The sequence below is a fragment of the Phyllobates terribilis genome, unplaced genomic scaffold (genome assembly GCF_046119375.1).
Source record: "Phyllobates terribilis strain yellow unplaced genomic scaffold, ASM4611937v1 Scaffold_11__3_contigs__length_659146591, whole genome shotgun sequence".
Lineage (NCBI taxonomy): Eukaryota > Metazoa > Chordata > Amphibia > Anura > Dendrobatidae > Phyllobates > Phyllobates terribilis.
The window spans coordinates 158,790,768-158,808,463 of NW_027362771.1; the positions used below are offsets into that span (position 1 = coordinate 158,790,768).

General features: G+C 44.3%; 1 protein-coding gene across 8 annotated transcripts in view; it reads right to left on the reverse strand.

Annotated features, from left to right (window-relative positions):
* Positions 1-17,696, reverse strand: part of GRIP1 (glutamate receptor interacting protein 1) — a 647,688-nt gene that overhangs the window by 18,466 nt on the left and 611,526 nt on the right. For all 8 annotated transcript variants that reach the window (XM_073651743.1, XM_073651737.1, XM_073651736.1 and 5 more), the window contains one exon: positions 17,130-17,286. In XM_073651743.1, coding sequence (XP_073507844.1) covers positions 17,130-17,286 — 157 coding nt within the window. The remainder of the gene's footprint in view (positions 1-17,129; positions 17,287-17,696) is intronic.

The window sequence follows — 17,696 nt, forward strand, 5'->3', positions numbered from 1 at the left end:
TAGGTACAAATAGGCAGCTGGTGGTTGGGGGCAGCCCGTTCCTGCCTGCTGTACCTGGCTGGACACAAATATAGTGTGAAGCCCCACGTCAATTTTTTTTTAATTATTTCAGGAAATTCATGAAATAATTAAAAAAAAATTATGTGGGGCTTCGCCCTATAATTGTGTCCAGCCAGGTACAGCAGGCAGGAACGGGCTGCCCCCAACCACCAGCTGCCTATTTGTACCTAGCCGGACACAACAATATAGGGAAGCCCTTTTTTTCTTAATTATTCCATGAATTTCATGAAATAATTAAAAAAAAAAATGTGTGGCGCTTCGCCCTATTTTTGTGTCCAGCCAGGTACAACTAGGCAGCTGGGGGCTGGAATCTGCAGCGCAGGGAGACCCAAGCTTTCTGGGTCCCACCCGCTGCAAATTGCAGTCCGCAGCCGCCCCGGAAAATGGCGCGTTCATAGAAGCGCCATCTTCTGGCGCTGTACCCAACTCATCCAGGGCCCTGGTGCGGTGGCTCACTGGGTAATAAAGGGGTTAAGGCCAGCTTGGCATTATCAGCTGGCCCTAAGCCCGAAATTCATGGGGTCACGCCAATATTAGACATGACCGCCATGAATTTCTAGTAAAGTATTTAAAAAAAACACAAACACCCAGAAAAAAGTCCTTTAATTGAAATAAAGACACAATTCTTTATTGTTCTAAATTAAACCATACTTACCGCCACACCCATTCCAGCTGAAGCCAACGATCTCCTGCAATAAAAGTAAAATAATAAAGCAACCTCATCCTTACCTTTCCATGGTTCCCAGGACAGCTTCAGCTCTGCTACATCGAGATGACAGGCTGGACCGCAGCAGAACGCTGCCATCCAGCCTGTCATCCCGCGGACACTGAGAAGCGCAGGCATGCTTGCGCTCCTCAGTGTCTTTCTGTGACGTCATCCAGATGAGCCGAGGTCATGTCCAATGAACTCAGCTCACCTCATGCACGTCACTGACAGCGTGGGAAAATTCTCCTGCACTCAGCGCTTCAGCGTGAGAATTCTCCCACGCTGTCAGTGACGTGCATGAGGTGCGCCGAGTTCATGGGACATGACCTCACCTCATGCACGTCACTGACAGCGTGGGAAAATTCTCACGCTGAAGCGCTGAGTGCAGGAGAATTCTCCCACGCTGTCAGTGACGTACATGAGGTGAGCCGAGTTCATTGTCGGCTCATCTGGATGCCGTCACAGCCAGACACTGAGGAGTGGAAGTATGCCTGCGCTTCTCAGTGTCTGCGGGATGACAGGCTGGATGGCAGCGTTCTGCTGCGGTCCAGCCTGTCATCTCGATGTAGCAGAGCTGGAGCCGTCGTGGGAGCCATGGAAAGGTAAGGATGAGGTTGCTTTATTATTTTTCTTTTATTGCAGGAGATCGTTGGCTTCAGCTGGAATGGGCGTGATGGTAAGTATGGTTTAATTTAGAACAATAAAGAATTGTGTGTTTATTTCAATTAAAGGACTTTTTTCTGGGTGTTTGTGTTTTTTTTAAATACTTTACTAGAAATTCATGGTGGTCATGTCTAATATTGGCGTGACCCCATGAATTTCGGGCTTAGGGCCAGCTGATAATGCCAAGCTGGCCTTAACCCCTTTATTACCCAGTGAGCCACCGCATCAGGGCCCTGGATGAGTTGGGTACAGCGCCAGAAGATGGCGCTTCTATGAACGCGCCATTTTCCGGGGCGGCTGCGGACTGCAATTTGCAGCGGGTGGGGCCCAGAAAGCTTGGGCCTCCCTGCGCTGCAGATTCCAGCCCCCAGCTGCCTAGTTGTACCTGGCTGGACACAAAAATAGGGCGAAGCTCCACGTTTTTTTTTTTTTTAAATTCATGAAATTCATGGAATAATTCAGAAAAAAAGGGCTTCCCTATATTGTTGTGTCCGGCTAGGTACAAATAGGCTGCTGGTGGTTGGGGGCAGCCCGTTCCTGCCTGCTGTACCTGACTGGACACAAATATAGGGCGAAGCCCCACATCAATTTTTTTAAATTATTTCATGAATTTCCTGAAATGATTTAAAAAAAATTGACGTGGGGCTTCGCACTATATTTGTGTCCAGCCAGGTACAGCAGGCAGGAATGGGCTGCCCCCAACCACCAGCTGCCTATTTGTACCTGGTTGGACACAACAATATAGGGAAGCCCTTTTTTTCTTAATTATTCCATGAATTTCATGAAATAATTTAAAAAAAAAATGCGTGGGGCTTCGCCCTATTTTTGTGCCCAGCCAGATACAACTAGGCAGCTGGGGGCTGGAATCCGCAGCGCAGGGAGACCCAAGCTTTCTGGGCCACCCCCGCTGCAAATTGCAGTCCGCAGCCGCCCCAGAAAATGGCGCGTTCATAGAAGCGCCATCTTCTGGCGCTGTACCCAACTCATCCAGGGCCCTGGTGCGGTGGCTCACTGGGTAATAAAGGGGTTAAGGCCAGCTTGGCATTATCAGCTGGCCCTAAGCCCAAAATTCATGGGGTCACGCCAATATTAGACATGACCACCATGAATTTCTAGTAAAGTATTTAAAAAAACACAACACCCAGAAAAAAGTCCTTTAATTGAAATAAACACACAATTCTTTATTGTTCTAAATTAAACCATACTTACCACCACGCCCATTCCAGCTGAAGCCAACGATCTCCTGCAATAAAAGTAAAATAATAAAGCAACCTCATCCTTACCTTTCCATGGCTCCCACGACAGCTTCAGCTCTGCTACATCGAGATGACAGGCTGGACCGCAGCAGAACGCTGCCATCCATCCTGTCATCCCGCAGACACTGAGAAGCGCAGGCATACTTCCACTCCTCAGTGTCTGGCTGTGACGGCATCCAGATGAGCCGAGGTCATGTCCAATGAACTCCGCTCACTTCATGTACGTCACTGACAGCGTGGGAAAATTCTCCTGCACTCAGCACTTCAGCGTGAGAATTTTCCCACGCTGTCAGTGACGTGCATGAGGTGAGCTGAGTTCATTGGACATGACCTCACCTCATGTATGTCACTGACAGCGTGGGAGAATTCTCACGCTGAAGCGCTGAGTGCAGGAGAATTTTCCCACGCTGTCAGTGACGTGCATGAGGTGAGCTGAGTTCATTGGACATGAACTCGGCTCATCTGGATGACGTCACAGAGAGACACTGAGGAGCGCAAGCATGCCTGCGCTTCTCAGTGTCTGCGGGATGACAGGCTGGATGGCAGCTTTCTGCTGCGGTCCAGCCTGTCATCTCGATGTAGCAGAGCTGGAGCTGTCCTGGGAACCATCGAAAGGTAAGGGTGAGGTTGCTTTATTATTTTTCTTTTATTGCAGGAGATCGTTGGCTTCAGCTGGAATGGGCGTGATGGTAAGTATGGTTTAATTTAGAACAATAAAGAATTGTGTCTTTATTTCAATTAAAGGACTTTACTCTGGGTGTTTGTGTTTTCTTTTAACTTTGACTATGGGGTTAGTAATGGGGGTGTCTTATAGACGCCTCTCCATTACTAACCTGGGCTTGATGTCAGCTGGCATTATAAGCTGACATCAACCCCAACCCTATTACCCCCTGCCACCGCACCAGGGCAGCGTGGAAGAGCGAGGCTAAGTGCCAGAATTGGCGCATCCTATGGATGCGCCATTTCTGGGGCGGCTGACGGCTGGTGTTTCTAGCCTGGGAGGGGGCCAATATTCATGGCACCCTTCCTGGGCTATTAATATCAGCCCCCAGCTGTCTGCCTAGCCTGTGCTAGCTATTAAATTAGGGGGGACCCCACGTCATTTTTTTGGGGGGGTCCCCCATTTTAATAGCTAGTAAAGGCTAGGTATTCAGCTGGGGGCTGATATTAGTAGCCTGGGAAGCTCCGTGGGTATTACCCCCTTCCCAGGCTTCAAACATTTGCCCCAGCTGTCTGCTTAACCTCCGCTAGAGCCTAAAATTAAGGGGAACCCCACGCCAATTTTTTTTTAAATAAATCCTTTATTTTAACACTAAATGACAAGTACAGTAATCAACACTGTCACTGTACTTCATATATATGTGACTGACATGTTTCTATCTATCTAATCTATGTGTGATTCTCTATTCCTTCTATTCTAAATTGTCGGGTACAGATGCTGAATTGCCGGCCGGCTTTCTTAAAGAGACGGTGCATGAAAACACTATTATTTTTTTAAATAAATCCTTTACACTAAATGACAAGTTCTGTAAGCAACACTGTCACTGTACTTCTTATATATGTGACTGACATGTTTCTATCTATCTAATCTATGTGTGAAGCTCTATTCTGTCTGTTATAAATTGTCGGGTACAGATGCTGAATTGCCGGCCGGCTTTTTTAAAGAGACGGTGCACGAAAACACTAATATTTTTTTTAATAAATCCTTTACACTAAATGACAAGTACAGTAAGCAACACTGTCACTGTACTTCATATATATGTGACTGACATGTTTCTATCTATCTAATCTATGTGTGAAGCTCTATTCTTTCTGTTGTAAATTGTCGGGTACCGGTGAATGCCGCTGATGAATTGCCGGCTTTTCATGTCATTCTACATTATTCTTAGTTGTTTTACTTCATGTAGAATTAACCTACAAGGAAAGAAAGGGTTTATTTTCATTCCGATATTTGTGTCCCATTGACTTGCATTGGTTTCCGGTATCGGAATCGGCGATATCCGATACTTTTTGGGTATCGGCCCGATCCAATCCGATACGATATTTCCTGATATCGGAAGGTATCGCTCAACACTAGTGACAACACTTTCAGCCATGACAGTATGTGATACTGGTCTACCACCAATAGTTTTTGATATGAAAACATTAACAGTATTCACTGTGAACTGTAAAATGACAATTGCAGTTATAATAATCCGTACAAGTTTATCCATTGATAAAAAAAAAAAAAATCACAGACACGTCAATTTTCTTTCACAAGAGAAGAAAGTATAATATTTTTACGGACTAGCCAAGAATTTCTGGCTTTCTGGAAGTAGAAAGATAGAGACAAAGACACACTTAGGGTATGTTCACATGATGCATTTTTCACGGGAAAAAAATGTGACATTTCACTGTCCCAGCAAAGTGAATGAGATTTCTGAAATCTCATGCACGCGTAGCTTATTTTTTCCTTGCAGATTTGAAGCAGTTTCACATCTGCAACATGTCAATTTTTTCAGCGTTTTAGCAGCATTTTATACCTATTCTAATGAATAGGAAAAATGCATTAAAAAACGCACGTAAAAATGCATGTTTTTTATGCAGCGCTTTTCCTCCCAAGAGACACGTTTTTGATGTAGAAATGTCTGCAACAGATACTTAATGTGTGCACATATCCTAAGACACTTGATGGATCTAGAACGAGTCATATCACACCCCAGAGCTAGATTTACAGCTACTGCTATATAATGTCTTCCATCCTGCTGCAGCTGAAGTCTCTTCTCACCATGGGAGACATAAAAGCAGCTAGTCTTCATCCTCTACCTCAGCGATAGCTAACAATCAGAGATATGCAGAGGCACAACTAGTGAATGTCATAAGTGGTCCGAATTAGTGCTATTTTTCATGTACACACAACAGCTTACTCTGAAAATTCATCTGGAACATTTACTCATTAAAGAAGCACCCTTCCCATCAAAGTTTTTATCCTCAATATATTGCAGCCATCATATTATATAGCACTGTGTACAATTGTTCATTTTGCCTTTCTACCCAGCTAATTTTTCTCTTTTCTCTGCTCTAGGAAGTCTCTTTACTAGAGATGAGCGTTGTTCGACTCGAACTGTTCGCCAATCTCAAATTCGAGCTGTTTTGGGCGGTGTTCGAGCCGTTCGGCGAACACGAACAATTTGAAAAAAATCCGGCTGTTCGAGGTTATGTTCGATAACTGTTCGTGCACCAAAATCATAACTGGATTTTTTCTCAGTAATGATGAAAATTAATGTTAATACGCAGTTTGAGTGTACAGCGGGGCGGGGGGAGGGGCAGGGGATGGATCTCTGCAGAAATAATGAAGATCTCCATATTTTTTTTCTCTTTCCTGCATTTACAGTTGGGAGGTGCAATCTGTCAGCCTATCAGCAGCGCACACACGGAGCGAACTGCTTTTTTTCACACAAGCAAGGGCATGTGTCATTGGCAGTGTATGTCACATGTCCTTGCCCTATAAGACCCAGCCATTTTCCCCGTCGCCACCATTTTCTCACTGCTGCAGCTGCGTGTTAGACGGCACCGCTGTTGCTGTGTGCGCTATACTTTGAGTGTTAATTTCAAGCCAATTTTCGCACAAATCTACAGATAGCTTGGGAGTAGGGAATAGTTGTGATTGCAGTCCTTTTGAGGACTAGGTTACATCATTTCCTACGACTTTTATCAGGCAGGTCTGTGCTCTTAAATAGATAGGTTGGGAGTAAAGACTAATTGTAATTGCAGTCCTTTTGAGGGCTAGGTTACATCAGTTCCTATCACATTTATCAGGCAGGTCTGTGCTCTTAAATAGATAGGTTGGGAGTAAAGACTAATTGTAATTGCAGTCCTTTTGAGGGCTAGGTTACATCAGTTCCTATCACATTTATCAGACAGGTCTGTGCTCTTAAATAGATAGGTTGGGAGTAAAGACTAATTGTAATTGCAGTCCTTTTGAGGGCTAGGTTACATCAGTTCCTATCACTTTTTGCCAGGCAGGTCTGTGCCAGTGCTATGCAAGTTTTTTTCACAGCATTTGGCCAAATCTAGCTAAGCAAATCCTTTTTGACCTCTTGCAGTGTGTGATAGTCAGTGGAGTAGCCTATCTGTGTTGCAAGCTACACCACCTGTGTATAGAATACAATTTTTTTTACTGCACCTAGCCAAGTAAAACCTTTTGGGCATAGCATCATTCTATTAGTCCATCTATACTAACCTCCACCAGGTTTCAAATTCAAAATAATTTTTATCTGCATCTAGCTCTGAAAAAAATATTTGGGCTTGAGCTTGTAGCAGTGTGTGGGACTTGTTCTATTAGTCCATCTATACTAACCTCCACCAGGTTGCAAATTCAAAATAATTTTTATCTGCATCTAGCTCTGAAAAAATATTTGGGCTTGGGCTTGTAGCAGTGTGTGGGACTTGTTCTATTAATCCATCTATACTAACCTCCACCAGGTTGCAAATTCAAAATAATTTTTATCTGCATCTAGCTCTGAAAAAATATTTGGGCTTGGGCTTGTAGCAGTGTGTGGGACTTGTTCTATTAGTCCATCTATACTAACCTCCACCAGGTTGAAAATTCAAAATTATTTTTATCTGCATCTAGCTCTGAAAAAATATTTGGGCTTGGGCTTGTAGCAGTGTGTGGGACTTGTTCTATTAGTCCATCTATACTAACCTCCACCAGGTTGCAAATTCAAAATAATTTTTATCTGCATCTAGCTCTGAAAACATATTTGGGCTTGGGCTTCTGGCAGTGTGTGGGACTTGTTCTATTAGTCCATCTATACTAACCTCCACCAGGTTGCAAATTCAAAATTATTTTTATCTGCATCTAGCTCTGAAAAAATATTTCGGCTTGGGCTTGTAGCAGTGTGTGGGACTTGTTGTATTAGTCCATCTATACTAACCTCCACCAGGTTGCAAATTCAAAATAATTTTTATCTGCATCTAGCTCTGAAAAAATATTTGGGCTTGGGCTTGTAGCAGTGTGTGGGACTTGTTCTATTGGTCCATCTATACTAACCTCCACCAGGTTGCAAATTCAAAATAATTTTTATCTGCATATAGCTCTGAAAAAATATTTGGGCTTGGGCTTGTAGCAGTGTGTGGGACTTGTTCTATTAGTCCATCTATACTAACCTCCACCAGGTGGCAAATTCAAAATAATTTTTATCTGCATCTAGCTCTGAAAAAATATTTGGGCTTGGGCTTGTAGCAGTGTGTGGGACTTGTTCTATTAGTCCATCTATACTAACCTCCACCAGGTTGAAAATTCAAAATAATTTTTATCTGCATCTAGCTCTGAAAAAATATTTGGGCTTGGGCTTGTAGCAGTGTGTGGGACTTGTTCTATTAGTCCATCTATACTAACCTCCACCAGGTTGCAAATTCAAACTAATTTTTATCTGCATCTAGCTCTGAAAAAATATTTGGGCTTGGGCTTGTAGCAGTGTGTGGGACTTGTTCTATTAGTCCATCGATACTAAACTCTACCAGGTTGCAAATTCAAAATAATTTTTATCTGCATCTAGCTCTGAAAAAATATTTGGGCTTGTAGCAGTGTGTGGGACTTGTTCTATTAGTCCATCTATACTAACCTCCACCACCTGTGTATGTAATAAAATTGTTTTACTGCATCTAACCCAGCCAATACTTTTGGGCTAATACCACAGTTTGGCCACTCAGCTCTGCTCGGTTCCCATCCATTGTTTTTTGTGCAAACAACTCCAGAGTTGTCAATTAGTTAACCACCAAAATGAGTGGAAAAAGGCCTGCTGCTGGTGGAAAGGGGAATAGGCGTGTTGGTAAGGGAAAAAAAGGTTGTGTCGGTGGGGTAGGTGTTAAAGCAACAGTAACATCTGCAGAAGAAAGACCATCTTCCAGCCAAACTAAGATGTCTACTTCTTTTAGCGGACAATGTGATAAGATCCCTTTCTTACGGCCACGCCAATTGCTACAAATTCCAGATGAGGCACAAAAACAGCAGGTGCTTCAACGGATATCAAGGGCTCCTTTAAGTGGGCTCTCCTCCACCTCAACTTCAACATCACAAATACTCCAGTCCTCAGAGGTGTCACCCCAATCGCACTTGCTTCCTCACAGCTCCCAAGTCTCCAGCTGCCCGTCTGAGTATGGGGTAGAACAGATGGTTGAGTCTGCAGAGCTGTTTACTCATACTATAGCCTGGGAATCAGAGGTCGGCTCCAGAGCTTCTGTGAATCCAGACGAGGAACTGATCTGCACTGATGCCCAGAATCTTTATGAGTCGGATCCAGGACCAGACGCAGAAGGTTCTGACCATAATGTAGACCCTCGTTCCCAAACTAACTCCTGTTGGTGGAGACAATGAGGAAGACTATGATGAGACTCAAATACCTGATTGGAGCGACAACTTTAGTTTTTTGTCAGGGCAGGAAGAGGTTGGCTCTGAGGACGACGGGTGTGATAACACACAGGGTGATGATGACGAGGTTGGAGATCCCACTTACTGTCAACCCACAGTCAACCAGTCGACGAGGTCAGCAGAGGAGGTGGAGGAGGATGCTAGTGACGACTAGGTCAGGTTGCGCCTTCCTGGACAGAGACGTAGTACTGGAAGCAAGTCAACAACTGCATTCTCAAACACAACTCTGCCTCTGACCACAAGTCGTGGTGGCTCTTCAGGTCGCATGGGTGCTAAGCCTTGCATAGCCTGGGCATTTTTTCAGATCGATAAAGATGACCCAACTCGTGTTATCTGTAACATTTGTCAGCAAAAGCTAAGTAGAGGCCAAAAAATACATAGTTTGAGTACTTCATGCATGAACCGGCACATGGATATGAAGCAGAAGTTGCAGTGGGAAGCTCACTGTGCTACAATGCGGCCTAGCCGGCCGGGCCAACCACCGTCTGCCACATCTTGTGCATCCGCGGCCTCTTCATCCTCTGTGACTGGGGGGACAGCAGTCACACCTGTTTTGGGACGAAGACCTGCCACCTCTTTACCCACAACAGCCAGCGTGATTGGCAGGTCATCATTTTCTTTGGAGGTGGAAACACCAGCTGGTGTTGAGCGCTGTCCGACATCGATAGCACCACCTTTGGATCAAGGCAACCTAACATGTCCGCCTGCATCTTCCTCACAGACCGGCAGTTTGCCGGGGACACCCTTCTCAACCCTGCCTAAGCACAACAGCCAGCCCTCGGTCCCTCAGATGTGGACAAGTAAAAGACCATTTCCTCCTAGCCATGAGAAAGCTAAGAGGTTGAATTTCACCATCTGCAAGCTCTTGGCTACAGAAATGCTGCCTTTCCGCCTGGTGGACACAGAGGATTTTCGAGACCTTATGTCCGTCGCAGTGCCCCAGTACCAGATGCCCAGTCTGCACCACTTCTCAAAGAAAGGTGTGCCTGCGCTCCACCAGCATGTCGCACACAACATCACCGCTTCTTTGAGAAACTCTGTGTGTGACAGGGTGCATTTCACCACAGACACTTGGACGAGTAGGCATGCACAGGGGCGTTACATGTCGCTGACTGGGCACTGGGTAACTATGGTGACAGCAGGACAAGGGGCTGCTGTCCAAGTCTTGCTGTCCCCACGAGTTGTGCGTCAATCCTCTTTACCTCGAAGTTCCTCCACTGCTTCTGCCTCCTCAACCTCCTCTCGGTCCTCCACCTGCACCCAAAGCCTGTCTGGTCATGCCACAAGTTTTCTAACTGCGCAGAAGGGATCCTGCACACCTCCTTACTATGCTGGCAGCAGGGCTCAACGTCATCAGGCGGTTTTTACTTTGAAATGTCTGGGAAATGTGAGTCACACAGCTGAGGAGTTGTGGTCAGCTCTGGAGAACCAGTTTCATGAATGGTTGTCTCCACTGGACCTGAAACCAGGGAAGGCCGTGTGCGACAATGCTGCATCCAGGGTGCAGCCCTTCGCCGGGGCAATGTCGCACACGTGCCTTGTATGGCTCACGTGTTGAACCTGGTTGTCCAGCAATTTTTAGCCCACTATCCTGGACTAGATGGCCTTCTGCAGAGGGCACGGTCACTGTGTGCTCACTTCCGCCGTTCGCATCCCGCAGCTCAGCGACTTACATCTCTACAGAAGTCGTTGGGCCTGCCACGTCACCGGCTAAAATGCGATGTTCCTACCCGGTGGAATTCAACTCTGCACATGTTGCAGCGACTGTGGCAGCACCGACAAGCCCTGGTGCAATACGTTGTGACGTATAGCCTGGGCCAACGAGATCCAGAGGTGGGGCAAATCACGCTGGAGGAGTGGTCTCAGATCAGGGACCTATGCACCCTTCTGCACAGTTTTGAAATGGCGACGAAGTTGTTTAGTGCTGACTATGCCATTATCAGCATGACTATTCCGGTGATTTACATGCTGGAGCACATGTTAAACAGAATTCGGAGTCAGGTGGTGGCACAAGAGGAGGTGGAGGAAGTAGAGGAGGAGGAGTTGTATGCGTAAGGGCTAACATCTACAAGGTCCAGACGGTCGGCAGCACTAATGCGGCAGGCATGTGAGGGTGGGGGAGATGGTTTTACCAGGGCGCATGGTAGCAGCCAAACTAGTGAGGAAGGTGCAGGAGCCTAGGAAGAAGTGGAGGACGAACTGATGGAAGACTCATCAGATGAGGGAGACCTTGATCACATTTCTGTTGTGCGAGGTTGGGGGGAGAGGGCATAGGAAGGAAGCATGATTGTTACCTCGCCACCAACACAACAGGGACTTGGTGCTCCTGGATGCGCAAGACACATGAGTGCCTTCTTGCTACACTACCTGCAACATGACCCTCAAATTGTGAGAATTAGAAATAATCCTGACTACTGGGTTGCCACACTGTTAGATCCCCGGTACAAAAGTAAATTTGCAGAAATTATTCCTGCCATAGAAAGGGATGCACGCATGCAGGAGTATCAGCAGAGACTGTTGCAGAATCTTACATGTGCTTTTCCACAAAACACTAGTGGTGCACGTAGTGAATCTCACAGTTCCAACTTGCCAACCGTGGGACCGTCGAGTGTTCAGCACTCAAACCGTAACAAACACAGTATCTGCTGGTAACATCAATTTTGCGGAATCATTTCACCACTTTTTTAGCCCATCCTTTGCAAGGCCACAGGAGACAAGAAGTCTGACACATAGTCAACGCCTAGAGACGATGGTACAGGTGTATCTCCAAGTAAACATTGAAGCCATGACTGTGTCACTGGACCCTTGCTCTTTTTGAGCTTCCAATCTGGATAAATGGCCGAAGCTCGCCACTTACGCCTTGGAGATCTTGTCATGCCCCGCAGCCAGCGTTCTGTCTGAACGTGTGTTCAGCGCTGCTGGTGGTGTGCTGACAGATAAGCGCACGCGGCTCTCCACTGATAATGTAGACAGACTCACGTTCATAAAGATGAACAAATCATGGATCCGAAAGGACTTTTTTACCCCTGTGTCATCCTGGGGAGAGTAAAAGCTTGATGATTTGTTAAAATCACCTCACCAACCGTTTTAAGCTTTCAAATTACTAATCATGTTTATCTGTATCTTGGCTGGAAAATAATTTGGGCCTTGTAGCAGTGTGCAGTACTGATTCTATTAGGCCATCTATACTAAACTCCACCAGATTTAAAATTACTAATCATGTTTATCTGTATCTTGGCTGGAAAATAATTTGGGCCTTGTAGCAGTTTGCAGTACTGATTCTATTAGGCCATCTATACTAAGAGTCCTCAATTTTCCCTTATCAACACGCACCAGTGTGTACTGTGAATCAGCTACATACTTCTTGATTGTGCGATGATCAGGATGAAGTGTCTTGGCAATGTTGATTGTAGTCATGCCTTGACCTAAACACTCCACAATTTGTTGCTTCTCAGCAGCCGACACATCCTTTTTCTTTCCCATTTTGGCAGAAAATGTAGGCTGCTTAATAATGTGGGACAGCCTTCTTAAGTAGTCTTGCCTTTCATTGGACACACCTGCCAAACTAATTAGCACAGGTGTCTGCAATTGCTTACAGTGATATAAAGAGCCCTGACACACATCACCATCAATGAGTTTAACTGACAAACAAACAAATTCTTCCCTTATCACTCCTAAACACTTTTTGCATAATAATTTGGAACACAGTGTACATGTGCTTTTCCACAAAACACCAGTGGTTCACGTAGTGAATCTTACAGTTCTAACTTGCCAACCGTGGTCTGCATGGAGTTGTTGAATAAAGGGCCCAAAATTAAGATAACATAGACGGGAGTGGTCTCTATGAATACGAATTCCTAAGTATTTGATACCCTGTGAGGGCCAGGCAAAGTGAAAGTTGGACTGGATGGAATCCTGTATGGATTTGGGGAGGGAGACATCGAGGGCCTCAGACTTCGCTGCATTGATTTTAAAATTTGACCATGTAACAAAGTGATCTATTTCAGACATAACAGCAGGGATGGATATATGTGATTGAGTGATATATACTAGGACATCATCAGCAAATGCAGAGCACTTGTACTCGGTGCCTCCCACCTCAATCCACCTAATATTGGGGTTATGGCGAATTGATGAGAGCAGGTGCTCCGTCACTAGGATGTATAAGAGAGGGGACAGAGGACATCCCTGATTATGAAAGGTGATGAAAATGTTCCATTTATCTTCAGCCTAGGTGACGTACTGCGATACAGGGCCGTGATTTTGCCTATAAAAGGGTCCCCTAGACCCCTACCCCAAGCTTTTTAAGAGAATAATATATGGTGTGCCAGGAGACTCTATGGAATGCTTTCTCAGCATCCAACGAGAGTATCTAATTACAAATTTTTAACTGCATCTAGCCCAGGAAATACTTTGTGCCTAGTAGCAGTGTCTGCTAGTCAGCGGATTATCCCAGCTGTTAAGCAAGCTACACCACCTGTAGTTTGGACACTTAATTTTTTCAAAGGAAATGGTTCGGGCCCCCGGGGCACTCAGTGAAGAGCATCGGGGAGGCACCCCAAGGCACAGGGGCTGGGACTGGTGGTAGGACGCCTTGCGGTGGACCGCCAAGCTCGATCCTTATAAAAGCTTTTTAATTGCAGCAGCTTTAGTGGACGCTACTGGAGCTGGAATTACCGCGGCTGCTGGCATGAGACTTGCCCTCCAATAGATCCTTGTAAAAGGATTTAAAGTGTACACATTCAAATTAGAGAGACAATTTAAATTAAAAAGATTAGACCTGCCTCCACCGCAGGGGGGCTCGCTCGACCCACCAGCGGACAGGCATCAGTATTGGGAGAGGGGGGCTGGCCGTCAGGGTCCACCGCGGCTCTGGCACAAACCCGGCGACACAGAGGTTGCACGGGCAGGAACGGACTGGCCGTGTCGGCTTCGCACTTTTTTGGTTTTAGAAGGGCATGACATGCCTATATCTGTGTCTCCCCCTCCTTTTACTCCTCCACCTCTTTTCTTTTCGCATGACTATATGTACTTGTCACTTTTCCATGTGTTAGTTGTGTCTTCTGAGCAGTTTGTCAGCTTTTGGACACCTTTGAAGTGTTTTCTATGTGTTTTCTATGTGTTTTTGTTTGCCTGCCATTGGTTTTAACGGTGTTCGACGAACAGTTCGGCGAACATACGGGTTTTCGACGAACCGAACCCGAACACTACGGGGGTGGCTCAACACTACTCTTTACCAAGCATAAATCATTCCCCTCTTCATCTCCTGACCCAGATGCTCTGCTCCCCCCCTGCCAGGGACTTTTGCAGTGACTCATGACTCAAAGAGAAAATTGACCTCCTGTGTCTACATAGAGCTTAGAAGGAGTCAGCTAGTCAGTTGCTAATCGTGTGATGTCATAGACCTAATGGAAAAGAGAAGAATTAGCTGGGTAGAAAAGCAAAATGAGCAATTGTAAGTACACAGTGCAATATAATATGATGACTGCAATATATTAAGAGAATAAAAACTTTGAGTGCTTCTTTAAACAGCCAGTGTATTCTAGCAATACAGGTGCATGGAAATCCGACTACAGGCTGCTGCAGAGGGCAGTCTACTGTCTCTGGATTAGATCTTGACGACAGACAACTTGCAGTTTTGTGATCGTCTACTGACAGGGAAGTTGCTGAGGACTAAAATTCATTTAGCTGCACTGTTTTATTGGTTTGCTCCTAATAATTAGCAACATAAGGAATGGCTATTATGCCTTTATGCCACAGATCAAGGATAAAGCTTCTCTTTCAAGCTTTTATTCATAATTTAAAAATGTGAAGCAAAAGGCAATAGAATTTACCTTCACAAAACTGCAAATAGTGGAAAAAGGCTTACTCACAGCTAAAAAGATGCTATAAATTGCAAATTTCGCTATATTTCGGTGGTAATAAATTCTGCTGGCAAGTAAGACATGAAGCTGGCAGAGTCCTGCACTGCAGATTGACTCTGCTGTAAAGAAAGGTTCTGCGGTTTCCCTGACATTGCACTAAAGGTGATTTACATATAGAGGGCACCTATATCGTCCATATCAATGTAAAATAGACTTAAGTGCGCAATTCCTTCTTTTTATGAATAAAACTGCACAGCAGAATTATTGTTGTGAGGATAAACCGAGGTAAATGGACACTAATATCAAGGATTATTAAAGAGGAGCAGGTCAGAAGTGTCCAGTTATTACTCATTTTATTCTAGAATATTCTGCTTTTTATTTAAATCTACCATATGGTTCCAGAGATGTGGGCCTTTTTATTTAGTGCCAATTTATATGGTTTTTACCATGGGAGCATTGCGTTAGGCTGCTCTGTATAATTACCCTGCGAGTCACGCCGCCCCCTTGGTAAAAATCCTAAAAATTAGCATCAAATAGACACCATACTGTATGGCGGATTTAAAAAGAAAACAGAAAAAAACTGATTACTCAGGGGAGCAGCGGGAATTATATAAGAGCATTCAAAGTGGACCTTTTACCAGGTCAAAAGTAGCCAGTTTTTGTTATGTCCACCTTTATAACCATTGTTTTATTGTGCCAATATAGCGAAGAAGAAAAATGAAGCAACTTTACAAATTGTCCTACTTGACACATTCTTAGTTCTATGTAAAAACTGCAGACACAAAACTATGTCTCCTAAGTAATTCACATACAAAAAGCAGAGAACAATGCAAGGGAGTAGAACTACAAGATCCAGACTACATAGAGTATGTTTGTAGTCTGTTACTATGCAGACACAAAGCTCTGCATAGAATCTATAGGCACAAAGTGCATTTGAAATGCAAAAGGTTTTCTTTTTTTTTATCCAAATGTTTTGGGATGGTAAAAAAACATGGTCGTAAACGTTATTATTTTAAGGGGAACTTGTAATGTCAAAAAGTGCCTATTAACCTGCAGATATAGGGTTAATCTTAAGGTTAATAGCGCTAGAAAGGCGCCCAGGTTCTGAGAGGAGCTCAGAAAAAAAAACACAGATAAAAGAAGTACAAACTCCCCTTCAGACCATCTCAGTGAGCTGATTGATGAGTTCTCAGTTAACTCATTCGGCAGCCAGCAATAGACAGTGCAACAAAGATTCTATAAACGGCAATTGGTGCAAAATTTTTAATTAAACCCAATTACAACCATTATTCTTAGCCCAAAATATATGACCAAGTAGAAAAAAATGTCCCCAAAGGTGGACAACTCGATTAAGGAATGAATTAGTAGTGCTGCAGCAGTAGTGGAAAAAAAAAGACTGCAGCTCCCAATACGTTGCGAGAGCCAGGGGAAGCAGCGATAGTTTTAAATGTCTCTGATAAAGTCTGATTCTGGTAGTATAGTCTGGTTTGCTGCAACGACTTCTTTATAGACCTACACAAGGTTGTGGCAGTAGCTTCACTGACAATACGCCACTTTGCGTTGCAGTCAGTGTAATAATCTGCAGGTAATCAGCAGATATAATTAGTTCTAGCAGAGTTGAATTAGGTATACAAGTAAAAGGTAAAAAAATAATAAAAAGTACTGTTCAGAAATATATTACCAGTGCCACGTGATAAATAGCATGCAGCTGACGAGGGTATGATATACAGGAAAAACGTGTGTTGCATCTTTGCTGGGCATCGGCTCTTCACCATCATAGAGATGCCACCCAGCAACCTGTAAAGGCCCTGTAGCAGCTTTCTATAGACTGGCAGCAGCATATGTAAAAATGTAAAATGCACTAAAGCACTCAACTTGAAAGCTTCACCATAGGAATCAAGTTAATTTCTGCCAAATCCATCAAACAGCGCATTTTAATCTCTTTTTCTAGCATTTTTCACTTGATCTCAAATGAACTGTCAGAGCATTAAATTAAAAAAGGAAAACCTAAGAGTGCTCTAAATGTCAGCAGTAATTAAAACGAGATGGTACGAGTATAAAATATGATGGCACTAGGAGAGGTCATCACACCTCTGGCAATGGATGGACGTGTTCTGTTCATTGCTGACGTAAACTGCAATCATCACGAAAAGAGCAGAACTTACCCACTGGTTGCTGGTCTTTCCCACTCATCATCACTAAGTCCTGTATCCTGAAAGTGATTATTGGTTGGCCTATTCAATGGAGACAGACTGCCCTTCTGCTTTGGGTTTCTCCATTCAAATGCATTGAAACTGAATCCAGAGGCTTGAAAATTGGGTCCTGAAAAAGTCAGAGAAACCTTAAAATTGACAACCAGTATTTAAAATCTGTCATTTTCAAGAGACATTAAAGGGGTATTCTAAATTAGTTAGCATGAAAATAAGCTAGTTTGCAATGGACTGGCTTTTTCTATCTGCTATCATTCTCCTGCAATGAGAGCTTTTGTCTTTTATAGTGTACAGCTGGTTTCCATTTTACTAGCCTCCAGACCCTGGCTGACAGTGCACAGTAGTTACATTCCAGGAGAAGAGTTACCGTATTTTTCGGACTATAAGAAGCACCGGACCATAAGACACATCTAGGTTTTAGAGGAGGAAAATAGAAAAAAAAATTGAGTTAAAAAATGTGGTCACGATGCCCTGTTAAGGGGGAGGGGGTTTGCTGCTGACACTGGTATAGGGGTAATGTCC